Raw genomic sequence first — 15,652 nt, 5'->3', positions numbered from 1 at the left:
CATTAGATTCAAGTACCACTTCTTCTTCCAAAATTCCTCACATAATAAATGTGACACTCTCATTTGATTATTTTTAAGGTTATATATGTTTTTTTCATATAAATATATAAATTTTTCATTTTAGACACTCTAAACTATTTTTCGACTTTAATCTCCTAAAAGTTTTTCATCACAATTGTTAGTCTGTGCTATTAAGTCAATTAATATGTATCATTTGACATTTTAATTTTATTTTCACAGTTATGTTAAGAATATTATAAATTTTTTTAGAAAATCATTAAATTTTTATGTTTTGAAACTTAAAAATTGATATTTAAAACAAATTGAACCATGTCTAGGACAGCTCTCTTGTGGTGGACGGATGAATGAAAGCCTTAATAATAATAATAATAATAATAATAATAATAATAATAATAATAATAATAATAATAATAATAATAATAATAATAATATGTGGCTATATGTCTATCACAATCATTTTCCTCAACAATTTTTTTTTTTTTATCACAGTCAAGAAATGTCTATCACAATCAATGCATGCATGGACGAATTGAAGCCATGTACGTACCAAAAGAAATACGTAATTAGGAGAGAAATAGAAATGTATACCACATATTTTTCCATCATACGAAAAGTTACTTGCAGCAATAGTTAAACACTCATTCTTGTAGAGTAAAAGTCATCTACTAGATTTTTGACCCGTGCTCCACTCGGGTTTATTGTAAATAGATTGACATAAGAATAATAAAATGCAATATATAATAGGTAACCGTGAAAAAATAACACGCGATAATCCATAGTAGACAAAATAAAACACTTAAATATTAATAAAAAACTTACAAACTATGATTTGGATATCCAAAAACCAATCCAAATTAAACCACATTAATTTGAATCAGATTGGATTGAATTTTTCATTGATCATCTGATGGCGAATGGAACCACATGTTATTTTATCTTTGGATGATAGAATTAAATAGGATAAAAAACAGGAAAAAAAATTGATTAGGAAAAAAAATAGACAATGACTAACACGTCAAAACAATTAGATGGTAGAATTGAAAAACAAGCAATTGACATTCCCTTGAAAAACAAAAGGGTCATTCATTTTAAGACAAACTTTTTTTTTTTTTTAAATAGTTCAATCATTGTAGGATAAAAAGAGTACTATTTATTATCATCAACCCATAAAAATGTGAAGCTGACATTGTTTCTCCATTTCATGCCAAACTACAACTAATTAATAAGACAGGGACAACCTTTAGTGTGGATGTGGGCAAAGGCCTTCGCTTTGTTTTAAAATATAATTAATTTAATATTTGATACACTTAAAAGAGCATATTAAAGCACAAGTAGGAGAAAAAATAAATAAACTGTAGCCTACATTATAAAAACAAATATAATATTATCTAATATACTAAGTCTATCCTTTACCCTTACATTTTTCTGTGTTGTGAATATTATCAAAATAAAATATAAAATTATATCAGAGATGAACATTTAAATAATTGTTTAGCTACTTATATTGACATGGATACTTCTATAGTTTTATGGACATTTGAAAAATCATTCAATATTTATATAATATTAAAATTGAATAGAACAATTATGATATGTATCTGTGCTTTAAAAAATAAAATATTATATTTTGTCTATATTATAAAAAGTTTTTGGGTATGTCACCAAACAAGAACAACACTAGAGTTTATTATATCTTGCAACATCTATCTATTAAATGTGAAGTTGATATTTCTCCACTTCTTACACTTACCGAACTACAACTAATATTTAGATTATATAATCCGAAAACAGACAAAAATACGATTAATAAAAGTGAGAAATGATCTCCTACATCATACAACAAATTCATGGTAAATCCATTTAAGGTTATACAACTTGTCCATCCAAAGGAGTAGCATCAGGCTTCTCCACAACATGTATTGTTGTATTGGGTGACATGCAAGATAATAATGGTCCAATAATAGGCTTCACCTTCTCTGTAATTTTGATAATAACAAGAAACAAAACTCGATACAAAACAATCATCCCTAGCAAAATTGCAAGATCAACCCATTTTGAGTAACTCATGTTACTTTGCCAAATATCTCTCAAAACCTCTTCACCACTAATGTAACCATTTGTGCCTTGTCCGTTTTTAGTAGAAAATATTAACCCTTCATACTCATTCTTGAACAATCCTTCAAATCCATATGTATGAAATGCAACATAGTGTAGTGGATATCTCCAAAATGGCTTAGGAATTTCATGTGGCAATTTAAAGAACCCTCCAACCAAAATCATGATTCCTTGAATTCCAGCACCAGTTATGATTCCCATGAGATAGTTAGGGACAATGCTTGCAACTATCATCATAAGACTTTCCACCAACATTAGGCTAGAAAATAAAACACTAGCAAAGTACAAAAAGTGTTCAAATCCTTTCTGTAGACCAGGGAGGTAATAAGTTATAGCTGCTGGAATTATTGTAACCAATAAAATGAATGGAATTGACGAAAAAGTGTTCCCAATCACATATGCAATCACACCATAATGCCCATTTTGTCTTTCTCGTTGAAATACCTACAAACAATTAGTAGAACTCAAATTAGAAAATTAAAAATTTGTCAGGACTAAAGAGGGTCAGTTGATTTATTTTGATACTTCAGAATTTAAATTAGTGACTGAAATTAGAGATAAAAAAAAAAAAAAAAAAAAAATCCTTTTATAATTCTCTCACAGTGGTGGAATTATAGATGAAATTCATACTTCTTTAAATTTGGATTGTTTGTGGTTAACAATCACACAATCCAGATGTCAATATAAATTATCTCTGATCTAAATTATCAAATTTTAAAATCTCAATCGTCTTATCTTAATTCAACAGTTTTCAATGTGTTAACTGCATAAGAGTGCATAAATACATGAGATTTCTCACTAAAGGCAATCCATAACCATTTTTTTCACTCTAGAATAGTTTTTGGAACTACCTTCATGTCTTCCACAAAGGAAGGAAATCCACCAATGCTCATGAAAGTTAAGAATCCAGCGATAAATGAGAGAAGTGAACCTCGATTCTGAAATAATGAAAAACAAAATGCACAATTACACATAATATATATATAACTAATTAAAATCAAAGCCTTCCTAGATTCTAACTAGTTATCAACTCTTAGTTTCAATACCTTAATTGAGTCATTATTTGTACCCAAATCATAGTAAATAGTGCCTAAACTTATAGCCAATGCAACATATATCACTAAGCGTAACCAATAATAGCCTGGATCACGAAACATGTTTATTGATGACCGTTCGATAAGAACTGAGCATTGATTAAGGAACCCAACATGTCCTTTCTTCCTGTGATCCATTGAGCTAGTGTGCTGAAAAATACACATTTCAATTTAATTAATTGCATTAAAAAAATTAATTAATTAATTAGTTTTAATCTTAATGTTGAAAAATACACATTGATCTAGTTAGCCACATAGTGCACCTTATTAGATAGTACTGCTACTTCATTTTGAACATCTTGCCTCATTTCAGATGATTTATATGAACTCACAAGAATACAAATTGCTTTTTCAGTAGGGATTGTTCCTGTCCCTGCCAATCCTGTCTCAATATCCTGAAATAATTTCGACATATATTTAAAAAAAAAAAAAAAAACTATTTTCTTATGTATGTTGCATTGAAGAGGAATGATATCATGAAAAAACAAAAATATGTCATTAATGCTAATCAACAGTACCTGATCAAAATCCTTGTTTATAGTTTTAAGTAAATGATCAGAAGGATTTTGTAGAGGAGGACATGGAAATCCATTCAAAGCAAAAAACTACATTGAAACAAAAACAAAATCAATCATCATTGAAAACAAAACAAACTTTTTTTTATAGTAGATATGAAATATGAGAAAATGAGATATGTATGGTGTGCGTATAAAATTGTTTTACACTAACAATAAATCACAAACTCGTCAACACAATAAAGAATTACATATCCGCTTTTATTCAAAAACAATCAAACATGATATGAAAAATTGAAGAGTTGTAATTAGTCTAAAAGAATGGGGTAGTTCCTAACCTCACAAGCAGTAGAAGCAGGTCCAAAGTAAACTGTTCTACCTGAAGACAGAAGACATAGGTTATGAAAAAGTTGAAAAACTTCAGTACTAGGTTGATGGATGGATGTAATAATAGTCCTCCGAATTCCATCTTTATGATCCAAAGTAGCAATTCTTTTCATAACATAGTAAGAAGCAGCACTATCAAGTCCACTAGTTGGCTCATCAAGAAATAGAAGTCTAGGACGTGTTAGGATCTCAATGCAAATGCTAACTCTCCTTTTTTGACCCCCACTTATGCCTTTCACACCCCACCCTCCAATTCTTGTGTTCATTGCATCTTGCAGACCCATTTCTTTGATTGTAATATCAGCTCTCTCTTTCTTCTCTTCCTTGGACATTGTGTTAGGTAACTGAAGTTGAGCTGAATAGAACACTGCTTCTCTAACAGTTAAGGTTGTCAATAAGGTATCATCTTGTGTCACATAAGCCTACATAGATTAATGGAAGAATTAATAGTTGAGCATAATCCTTTTTTTTTTTTGGGAAGAGTTCAAATTAAATTTGTACCGAGGTTCCATAAGAAAGTTCTTGTTTGTGACCATTGATCAGAATTTCCCCTGTTTGTCTTGTGTTTGAGCCTAATCTCCCTGGGGAAAAAAATTAATTTGTATTGATATATCATCATCATCATCATTCTTTGATGACAGTTCTTGTTTAATTTTATATATATATATAATAGATGGTAGAATCAATAGAAAAAATTGTTACATTTTTTCTTCAAAATAGATGGTTGTTCTCTGTTTGTCTGCGGTTTTTAGTCCGGGGTTCGTCTGATCTGATAAAGATTAGCGTGGAGGAGGTGATGTTGGTTTTGTAGGCCATGTTGTTGGTGGTGATGTAGGTGACGGGTTAGGTGGTGGGAGGTGATGGTGGTGGTGGGAGGAGTTGATGGTGGTGATGTTGTTTTGGTGGATCGGTATTGAGTAGAAACGGGTTTCGGGTTGTGTCGTGGTGGGTCCGGGTGTGACGGCGGTTTTGTGGTGCGTGGCAGTGGCGATGCAGCAGGGAGATAGAGCATTGGATTCGTTTCCTTCGGTTTTTTTCGTTGAATTTCGAAGATAGCCCTTTGTTATGTTTCATGTGTTTTTTTTTACATTTTGTCTTTGATGCACGAGTGCATGGGTTTACCCATTTACCCTTTGTATGTTGCTACTTACGATTCCTAGTCTAGCACTCCTTGTACTGGTTAGGACTCATTGTGATTTTAATAAATTCTATTTTGGCTTCTTCAAAAAAAAGTTAGAGCTCGCACACTTTAATGAATGTAGAGAAGTGGGATGTCTGAGGTTCGAACCCAACCTTTGCATATATCATGCATTGTCCCTACCAACTAAGTAAGCTCACGTGGGGCACTTGATATTTTCTATTTCTCAACATTTATAGTGTGTGAGTTTTGGCCATAAACTCTAAAAAAAATCAACTAGTTGACTAAAAAATATCGAGGAAAAGAAACCTTGAGTTTACAATGCTTCCTACGACCGTCCCTAAAAAAAAAATGCTTCCTACGACGGGCTACCACTTCAACCTCGAGTGTAATTATTTGATTAAGTAAAAGATAGAAAATTTATAAATAAAATAATTAAGCAGCACCAAAAGTTTATATCACCTTAATATAGTGGTATCGATTAAATAGTAATTCTCTTTCAATTGATAAAGAAAACGAAGCAAACTTGTATTTTCAGTTTTACTATTTTGATTATGAGAATGAAGTGCACTTTAAGTATTTATTTTAGGTATTCACTATTTTATCACAATTAATAAATAAAATGTAGCAAATTTGCATTTTGAGTTTCACTATTTTGATCATGAGAACGAAGTGCAGTTTAGCTATTCACTATTTTATCACAATCGATAAACAAAATGTAGCAAACTTGCATTTTCAATTTTACTATTTTGATTATGAGAATGAAGTGCAGTTTAGATATTCATTTTAGATATTCACTATTATATCACAATCGATAAACAAAACGTAGCAAATTTGCATTTTCAGTTTCACAATTTTGATTATGAGAATAAAGTGTTGTTTAGGTATTCATTTTAGGTATTCACTATTTTATCATAATCGATAAACAAAATGTAGCAAACTTGCATTTTCAGTTTCACTATTTTTATTATGAGAATGAAGTGCAATTTAGGTATTCATTTTAGGTATTTACTATTTTATCGCAATCAATAAACAAAACGTAGCAAACTTGCATTTTTAGTTTTACAATTTTGATTATGAGAATGAAGTGTTGTTTAGGTATTCATTTTAGGTATTCACTATTTTATCACAATCGATAAACAAAACGTAGCAAACTTGCATTTTAAGTTTCACTATTTTTATTATGAGAATGAAGTGCAATTTAGGTATTTACTATTTTATCGCAATCAATAAACAACACGTAGCAAACTTGCATCTTCAGTTTCACTATTTTTATTATGAGAATGAAGTGCAATTTAGGTATTTACTATTTTATCGCAATCAATAAACAAAACGTAGCAAACTTGCATTTTCAGTTTCACAATTTTATTTTATTTTAACATTCAGTTTCACTATTTTGTTTATGAGAATGAATGTAGTTTAGGTATTCACTATTTTATTACAATAAAGAATATTGAGATAAATAATAAAAGATGTAAGAAAATATTGATTGTTGTATTTTTGTTACAGGATTAGTGGTCGTTATTTTTTAGTCAATAAAAAAATATATTTTTCTTTTGAAAAACATTATGGAAGAATTAAATTTCATTGAAAAAATAGAATAAAATTGAAAATTTAATTCCCACAAAAAAAATCAAAAGGTATACATTAACAAAATAAATTTTGGTATTGAAAATTCTTGGTACAGGATTGATTGATTGTTATTTTTCAGTAATTTTTTTTATATAATTTACTTTTATAGACATTTCTCTCTATATGGAAGAATAAAATTATATTAAAAAATAGAATGAAATCCAAACTTTCATGTTTTCCTTTGCTGCAAATGTGGAGGGCAGAGGGCCAAATGACGTTTATTCTTTTTCTCTAGGTAATTAGGTATTCATTAACAAAATAAATTTTTATACTAAGAATTCTTGATCTTATTTATCATTTTTTTTGGGTTAATAAGTCTCTAAAAAGTATATGACCCAAGTTTTCCATTTTGTTAACATTTGAATCTTTGAAATTTAGTTGGATATATACTCGTCAACATAAATATCATATTTTTGCATTAATTTATTTATAAATTAAATTTTAAATGAGTTTTTGTCAACGTAGTACCAATATCCAACCAAATAGTTAAGAATTTACCTCCAGATAATTTTTTTAAGAGAAATAACTTAAATTATCTAACATCATCGTTTATATATATAGAAACTGTGTTCAAACTTCAGATTTCTCACATATATTCATAAAATTCTAACAAGTAGACTACTTAAAAAAAAAAATGAAACTAATTTGATATTTCTCCTTGAAGTCGTCTCAATTTTGTACGTGCATCATGAACACATGTATGGTACCCTACACGAATTAAGGAATAAGGATGTAGAAACAATCTGTATATACACGTCAAACGTCGGCAAGAATGTCGTTGTTATTTTCGTTCACATGTTCAGTGGTATGTTACGTATAACTAACTTTTTATATTTTAGCTAGTTGGTGTTACCTTTGGTTGTTGTATTTTTTAAACTCTTGTAACTTTTAGTGGTTTCTTAGGCACACTTTGTGCTTGAGAACTGCTGTTTGGTGTGTTATTTAATTCCATTATGATTTCTTTAAAAAAAAAAACATTTTATATTTTATTTATAAATAAATTCTCGTGAGTTTATCTCAGTTGATAGGGACACCCCACTTCTCCACAATTAAATTGTGTGAGTTCTAACCACTAGATTATTTGATAAAAAAAACATGTTATATTCATCACGTACTTATAATTTGACAGGAGTTTATATTTTTGGCTTTTTGTTTGATCAAAGACAAATTTGCTTTTTGTTCTTATTTAGAAAATATCAATGAATTATTAATTATTCGTAACATTTGTTTTTCAATTCACCACACAAAAATAAAACATTTCTTTTTCAATATTCATCTTTGAAATATTGGAGGGAGCAATAATTAGTGATTATATATTGGTTGTTTTTTCACTATATGTATATATATGTAGGCCCTTTTTTCTTTTTTACCAGAATATATACTAGGTTCTTATCTCTTAGAAAATTTATGATGAATGAGATAATTTGCTTGGATGATCAATATTTTTACTAATATTTGGCTCAATTATAAAAAATTGTTTCCAACCCACACCCTAACTCATTTGTGTCCTTTTCTTTCCTAAGAGTTAAGATTTTAAATGAAAATAAAAAGTGTCTTATAAGATTGAAAAAAAGTTTGAAATTTTAAATAAATAAAAAATGTCATTTATATGTTTTTTTTAAGCAAAATGTCATTTATATGTTAGAAAATATATATTACGCCTTGTCCATTTTTATAAGTCTTTCTTTTCTGCTTTTAAGTTTTAACATACACACGTTGGTTTGAGATTTTGAAGTATACTCCTCTCAAAATCTCATGTTCGATTTTTCTTTATGTCAACTTTGATGAGTTAAAACAAATATCGATGTGTTAAACACACATTTTCATTGTGGCTTACATGGGACACCCGTAAGTGAACGGTAGGATTAAACTCTTGAAAATTGTTTTCCTGACATTCAAAACTTTCTAAAAATACATGGAAATAACGTTTATGCCTCTACCGCTACCCCTAACGGTAGTTAATTACCGGATTTGTTCGACGGTAGTTAACTACGATAGCATCAAAATTTGTTTTTTGATTAAATATAATACATCCATTCATGCATTTAGAGTGAACTGATCGGTTTTGAAGAATTAAGTGTAGCTATCAGAAGCAAAATGAGAGAGGATGCATTCAATATTTTTTACCACATGCATTTATTGTCTAAACAATATGAGAACCAATCTTGTCTTCTCTGTGATAGAATGGCATTAATACAATAAATTTGAAACAGTATATTTTATCTTCCCCGAAAAAGAAACAGGATACTCCATCTGTTTTAAAATAGAAATAAATTTTACTTTTTAGGTTCATTCAATTACTGATGTATCTAATTTGCTTATATTTTGAAATGGATGGTGTAATTTATCTAATGTTTGTGACCACAATAAATTTGCTCAGAATTACAAGACATTGACCGATGAACAAGAGAAATGTCCTATAATAGAGAATGAAAATGGTTACTTGTAATATCCACGCCATATTATAAGAGAGTAAGAGAATGTGAAAATCAGTCACAAAATGGTATACATACTGCAGTACAAATCCAGCGTTAAGGGTAAAAACATTATTTTCATGTATCTTTAAGAAATTTTGTATGTCAAAAAAGCAATTTTCTAGACTCTTTAGATTAGTCAGATCATTGTGTCGGATATCGAGTTTTCAAAAAAAGTTTTAACACACATTTTGTGTATAATTGTTGCAAAAATATATCATGCCTCGTCCATTTTTATATGTCTTTCTTTTCTGCTTTTAAGTTTTATAACACACATTGACTTGAGACTTTGGAGTGACTCCTCTTAATATCTCATGTTTGATTTTTCCTTATGTCAATTTCGGTGGAACAAGTCCATACAAAACTAAGTTTTGTTGTTAAATGGGACATCCATACATAGACGATGAGATTGAACTTCTCAAATTATTAGTCGGTCATTCTACTAGATAGCATGTTAAAAAATATATATTTGACACACATTTTGTGTATCACTGTTACAAAAATGTCACTTGTAAAGATATTATTTTTTAATGGCATGTGTATATAGTTATGTTAGTATATACTCCCTCCGTCTTATAATAATTGAGTCATTTTCAAAAAAATATTGTTTCAGAAAAATTGATCCATTTCACTTTTCAATACAATATTAATTACATTTTTCCAATTATAACACTAATTAATACTACTTTCACCACTCCCAATTCAACATATTCTACTTTGCATTTATGATAAAGAAAAATGCACTAATAGTTAATAAGGGCATCCAAAACCATTTTTCTCTCTCTTTCACTTATCACTTTTTTCTTAATAAGTGTTAAATGAGCCAAAGTCTCAATTAAAACGGGACGGAGGGAGTATATAATATTAATGTTCATCTTTCAAAGATAAATTAATACTAATTAGGTAACGTTTAGAAAAACTAATACAAACTATGATAATCATAGGAAAGATGAATGCTAGCAACACTCTTTTTTGAGCACTCTCATTAGCACTCACTCTTTTATTGGGTGAAATCAATGTAGAACCTACGCTTTGAAAATGAAACTTACATAAAGTGGTGGGACATACATTGATTTCACCCAAAAGAGTGAGTGTTAGAGAGAGTGCTCAAAAGAGAGTGTTGCTAGCATTTCTCACACAGAAAAATAACTTAATTAAGTTTATTAGTACCTGCTAATGTATCAAGTAGTGTAGACTTGCCACAGCCAGAAGGACCCATTATGGCCAAGAGTTGACCAGGTTTAGCATAACCAGTTAATCCTTGAAGAATTGATTTGCTTCCATTCTTTCCATTTGAAATTGTATTTACCCATATATCCTTCCATGTTAAGCATGTACCATCAACTTCATCTTCCTTTTCTCTCTTCATCATCATTTCTAGTGTGGTTGTGTTAGCCTCAATGTCTTGAACGGTTCTTTGGAGTACATATTCCGAACTTGTTTTAATTTCACAGCAACCAGAAGATGGAAGACACAGGGAAGCCATCGGTAGCAATAGTTAAGAGGAGAGAGAGATATGCAGAAGAAGAATGTGTGAACTTGTGAGAAAAGTCATGCTACATATATAGAGTTTTTAATGTGCTTTAATTAAGCACGTGCGTGTTCCACATTTTTCATTCACGTCACATTTTTTTTTATCATTCACGTCACATTTTTTTTTATCGGCTTAAGTACAATGGATGCATATATGGCAACGGCCCCAATAAACAGGATACTATAATGTCGTCTCCATTTCCGTGTTTATAAAAAATATTTGTAATCGAACTTATATCTTCGTAGGCACAACATTACTACATGTTCACATGTCATATGGTATCTAAGCATCGTATTCGCACACATTACCTTCATTTTAATATGGTAAAGACAATAAAAAACAAAAGAAATATAACGATCAAATTTAAATATGATCCGAATTATTTCAAATCAATGCATAAAATATTACAAATAACAGTATTTTACCAAATTAAAAACATTCAAAGTAGCAACATTGTTCATAAATTAGATTGATTTTAGAATTACGAAAGACCCTCTCGTATTTTGGTAGAAAGATAAACTTTGAAGTTTTGAATTCAGAGGTTCAAGCTCTACAAGTCTCCTAAGTTCTTTCAAAAAAACAAAAGTCTCCTAAGTTCTTCCTTACATTACAAGTCTTCTAAGTTCTTTCAAAAAATAAAGTCCCCTAAGTTCTTTCTTACATTAGATTGAATCACGATCTCTTCACCCAAAATATCTCACCTTATGAAAGACACACGTTTTTTTCTTTCTTTCTATAATAAGCCTCCTTAGTTTAATGATTCAACTCGTGCGGTTGAACTAATGGAAATTAAATATATATTATATTATAATTTAGGAAAAACTGCATCTATAGTCGTTTAATCTATGAGTTTGTATTAAATTGATCTTTTATGTTTTCCCCACATGCAAGTCTATAAGTGTTTTTTAAAAGTGTTAAACATAAATTCAAACATCTGACCCCCATATTTCATTTTTGTGAAAGAAATATGTCTAAAAGAATATAATTCAAACAAAAATAAATACTACTAAGATTTATTTATAAAACTAATAAGTGAAACTTATTCGTAATTCAAAAGATTGAGTTAGTTATGTCAATGGGATGACTCTATTTTTGATGTTGCTTGCTTCTTTGCTTTAGAACAAATATTGATAAGTTGATATATTCGAATATAATGTGTAACAAAAAAAAAAAATCGAATATGATAGATTTTAATTTCAATTTTGCAAAAATCTTTAAAAAAAAATATAGTAATTTTGATAAAAGAAAATAACTTAATAAGAATAAGACTGAATATCCTCTCAAAAATATTAATAACTGTATGTTGAGCCATGCATCTCTAGGACAGATGGATGATTGAAGCAATAATAATATTATTAATAATAATAATGATAACAACAATAATAATTATAATATAGACAAAAAAATAATAATTATAATAGTAATAGTAATAATAATAATAATAAAAACAACATCAACAATTATAGTTTAAAAAAATAAAAATTCTATAAACCTCCTAATAAAACAACAATAAAGGGTTGGTGCATTACCTTTCTTCCTTTTCAAATAAATAATTGATTCTGTTGTGAAAGTGACTCAAAATTGGAGAAATTGAAGTTTACGAAGCTGTCAAAATCGGAGTACGATTTTTGGAGAAGAATTGACACTTTCCATTCGTAAAATCGGAGCACGATCTGGCAAAATCGGAGTACGATTTTGCGTAGAATCATAAAAATAAAACGTATCTTTGGGCCTGATTTTGTTTCAATTTTTGAGGGATTTTTTACTATAAATATAGGTTTTGTATCAAAGTAAACCTTGAGATAGAGGGGGCTGAAACAAGGGTTTAGAAAGGCAACAACAAAATTAGGGTTTGCATAGAGTTTGTCTCTTGGCAACAAACACTAGGGTTTGAGAGTTGATTCACCTTGAGAAACACTATTAGGATTGAGTCTCTTGGTTACGGAAAGAGATTGGGATTTTGGGTAGAATTAGGCGGGAGACTTATTCTTGTAACCCATTAATATCTCTTTTGTAAAGTTACTCATCATTATAGTGGAACGGAGGGCTGCTCTTTCCCCCAGACTATGTCAATTTGGACCAAATTGGATCAACAAATTCTTTTGTTTTCTCTCGCTGTTTTCTACTTTTGGCTTATGATTATAATTGTTTCATACACTTTGTTTTGGTTGCTTGACTATCCCTTGCTCCACACATCAAGTTTATTATTGGTGTGATTTTTCATCAAATTCGCAACACATTCATTTAAACTAGAACGTTTACAGTTACATCCTTTTAATATAGTCATATAATATCAATTTTTTTTGTTACAAGTCATATAATATCATTTAAACATTAGTTCTTCTGATGGGATTATTTAAAAATTAGTTAAATCTCATTATAATAGGAAGTAGTAACAATCTCATTTAAATTTGAACAGTATTCTTGTATAAAAAAGTAGCAATATTAAAAAAAAAAACTCTACCTATATCTTTTTTTAAGAAGTTAAAATAGATTATATTAAATTAAAAATGTCTGGTTTTTCTAGCCCACTATGTGTCAAGAGGAGATCGGAAAAAGGAGTATAAGTTACATCAAAGATCGAAAAAAACATAAACCAAAAAGAAACAAAAGCAAATAAATTTACAACATGGTCCGTAAACAAGTTAAAGGGTTAAGCCACCAAGATTTTGGATTGACTTATTATCTTCCAATTTTGATTTTTTTTTAGAGATATTTTTCAATTGAACACCATTTCATTTAAATTATTATAACTAGCAGAAAGACGATCACCAGTATTTTCACTCTTATTATTGTGCTAACGTTTGTAAATTATAAACAGGATTATTATGAAATTATGATTAATTAAAAGTATAAATATAGATGTTTATGACTTTCAAATTACAATATAACAAATCCAACAAACAATATTTATCTATTTCAACGACAGCAACAATAAACATTATTATAGAAAAATTTATTTAACATAATTGAAATAATGAAAAAGTCAGCCAAAATTCCTCTATACCCTCTTAAATCTTTAATTAAAAAACTTATTAAATCCCATTTTGATAAGAACAATTCCACCCTAATAGGAACAATATAAGTTAAACATTTGCTAAAAAAAAAAAGTTAAATATTTTTTTAGGGAAGTTAAATGTTTATTTGATTGTGATCATTCTAAAAAATTTATAACCAAATATGATAAATTAAGTATACAATTAAACACGATAGACAAAACAAAAAAAACAAGCAAGTTAGTTCTCGTTTTACCGTATTACATTATAAAGAGGCTTATTTTGATCTTATTTACTCAAATTATTTATTTTTTAACTAAGGAACACCACACCAAATAGATAACCAAAAGAAGAAAAGTACTCGAAAGAAAAAGGGGACTAGGCCAAAGACATTTTTAAAAGGTAATAAATCTGGAATTTGGCATACCCAACCTATTCATAGTGTACTCCATCTTTATAAAGTCATGTAAATCTATCTATAAAGCTAAAGTAGAAAAGGAAAGGGCAAGGCCAAATTTGATTATTTTTACTCAAATTATTTAATTACGATGCATACTTAAAAATTCATATCCAAATTTGAAATATGCAAGACTTGAATTTGAACTCCGAATATACTACTTATTCACTTTAAAAAGTGAATTCTAACTACTACACAATTTAAAAAAAAAATATAATTAATCACAATATATGTCAGTGTTTCCATTAATAATAATAATAATAATAATGTGCAGCTATATTTTTTTTAGGGGTAATGTGAATGTGTAGCTATGTGTCTACTATCACAATCAATGTATGGATCATAGATGAATTGAAGCCATACGTACCGAGAGGAATAACTAGGTGAGATATGTGTAGCATTTCTCGTTTAATAAAACAGTATAGAAAGGTATGTCACATGTTTTTTTCGTGAATTCATGTGGGCTCGCGAATTCATGTCTAAACCTTACAAGTTGATGACAGACAGAATTACTTCGACATTACTTGCTTCTCTTGTAGAAAACCGTAGTTCACACACAAACACACGTATATAAGGGTTTAGTGATGATGGTTGACGGTCCAAAAATAAATTTGCATATCTAATCAATTAAAACATTTAAAATTATCATATCAATTAATGTTTTTAATTCATACTTCTATGACTGTTTCCAAACTTCAAGTTTATATGCTAAACGTAGTCTTGACCTGGTGACTTGAATTTTTCAATGGTAAAAGTTGTAGTGTCCTGTCAGCCGTGTCAAATTTATTGTCGAACTTGAAAGTTAGCAGATGTATTTATTAATAGCTATCAACTATGATCTTATTTCTTCAAGCGATTATGATGATGAAGGAACTATGTCCCTCATCTATGGGTTCCTTAACTACTTCGAAGAGTGTTAAATATGGTATTTTTGGGATTTTTGAGTTACTAATCTAAAAAAATGAATAAAGTAAAGATAAAGACAGAAAAATAAAGATATAAAAATGTGTAAAACAACTTTGATTGATTAATTGTGTGTCGAAAATAAAAGTTCAAAAATTTAAAGGCAACATCAATCCTAGTAGCCAAAATGATTTGACCTACAGAAATTAGGCGTGTTTGACTAATTACGCGGGTAATGTGTGAGTGTTCCTCTAATGAGGGTACATGGCACCCCACATTCAACTTACTGTCTTCCACTTTGTAGTGTAAGCTATTGTTCGATTATTTATGTGCGTAATACGTGAGTGTCCCTCTAGTGAGGAGTACATGGCACACACATTCAACTT

At 29.3% G+C, this 15,652-nt stretch overlaps 1 protein-coding gene across 2 annotated transcripts; it reads right to left on the bottom strand.

Moving 5' to 3' along the window:
• Positions 1–1,634: 1,634 nt before the first annotated feature.
• LOC11405258 (ABC transporter G family member 1) lies at positions 1,635–10,900 on the bottom strand. Of its 2 annotated transcripts, XM_003608388.4 has the most exons (8): positions 10,547–10,900; positions 4,634–4,713; positions 4,084–4,554; positions 3,749–3,835; positions 3,494–3,625; positions 3,183–3,380; positions 2,988–3,074; positions 1,635–2,580 (listed from the first exon to the last, which is right to left on the bottom strand). In XM_003608388.4, the coding sequence occupies exons 1-8, from the start codon at positions 10,860–10,862 to the stop codon at positions 1,888–1,890; spliced, it is 2,064 nt and encodes a 687-aa protein (XP_003608436.2). In that variant the 5' UTR covers positions 10,863–10,900; the 3' UTR covers positions 1,635–1,887. The 2 variants fall into 2 exon arrangements, with proteins under 2 accessions (XP_003608436.2, XP_039689755.1); XM_039833821.1 differs by lacking the exon at positions 3,183–3,380.
• Between the last annotated feature and the right edge of the window lie 4,752 nt (positions 10,901–15,652).

The sequence above is a fragment of the Medicago truncatula genome, chromosome 4 (genome assembly GCF_003473485.1).
Source record: "Medicago truncatula cultivar Jemalong A17 chromosome 4, MtrunA17r5.0-ANR, whole genome shotgun sequence".
NCBI lineage: Eukaryota > Viridiplantae > Streptophyta > Magnoliopsida > Fabales > Fabaceae > Medicago > Medicago truncatula.
Note: the sequence above shows the minus strand (reverse complement) of the source record. Positions and strands in the feature narration are given on the sequence as shown.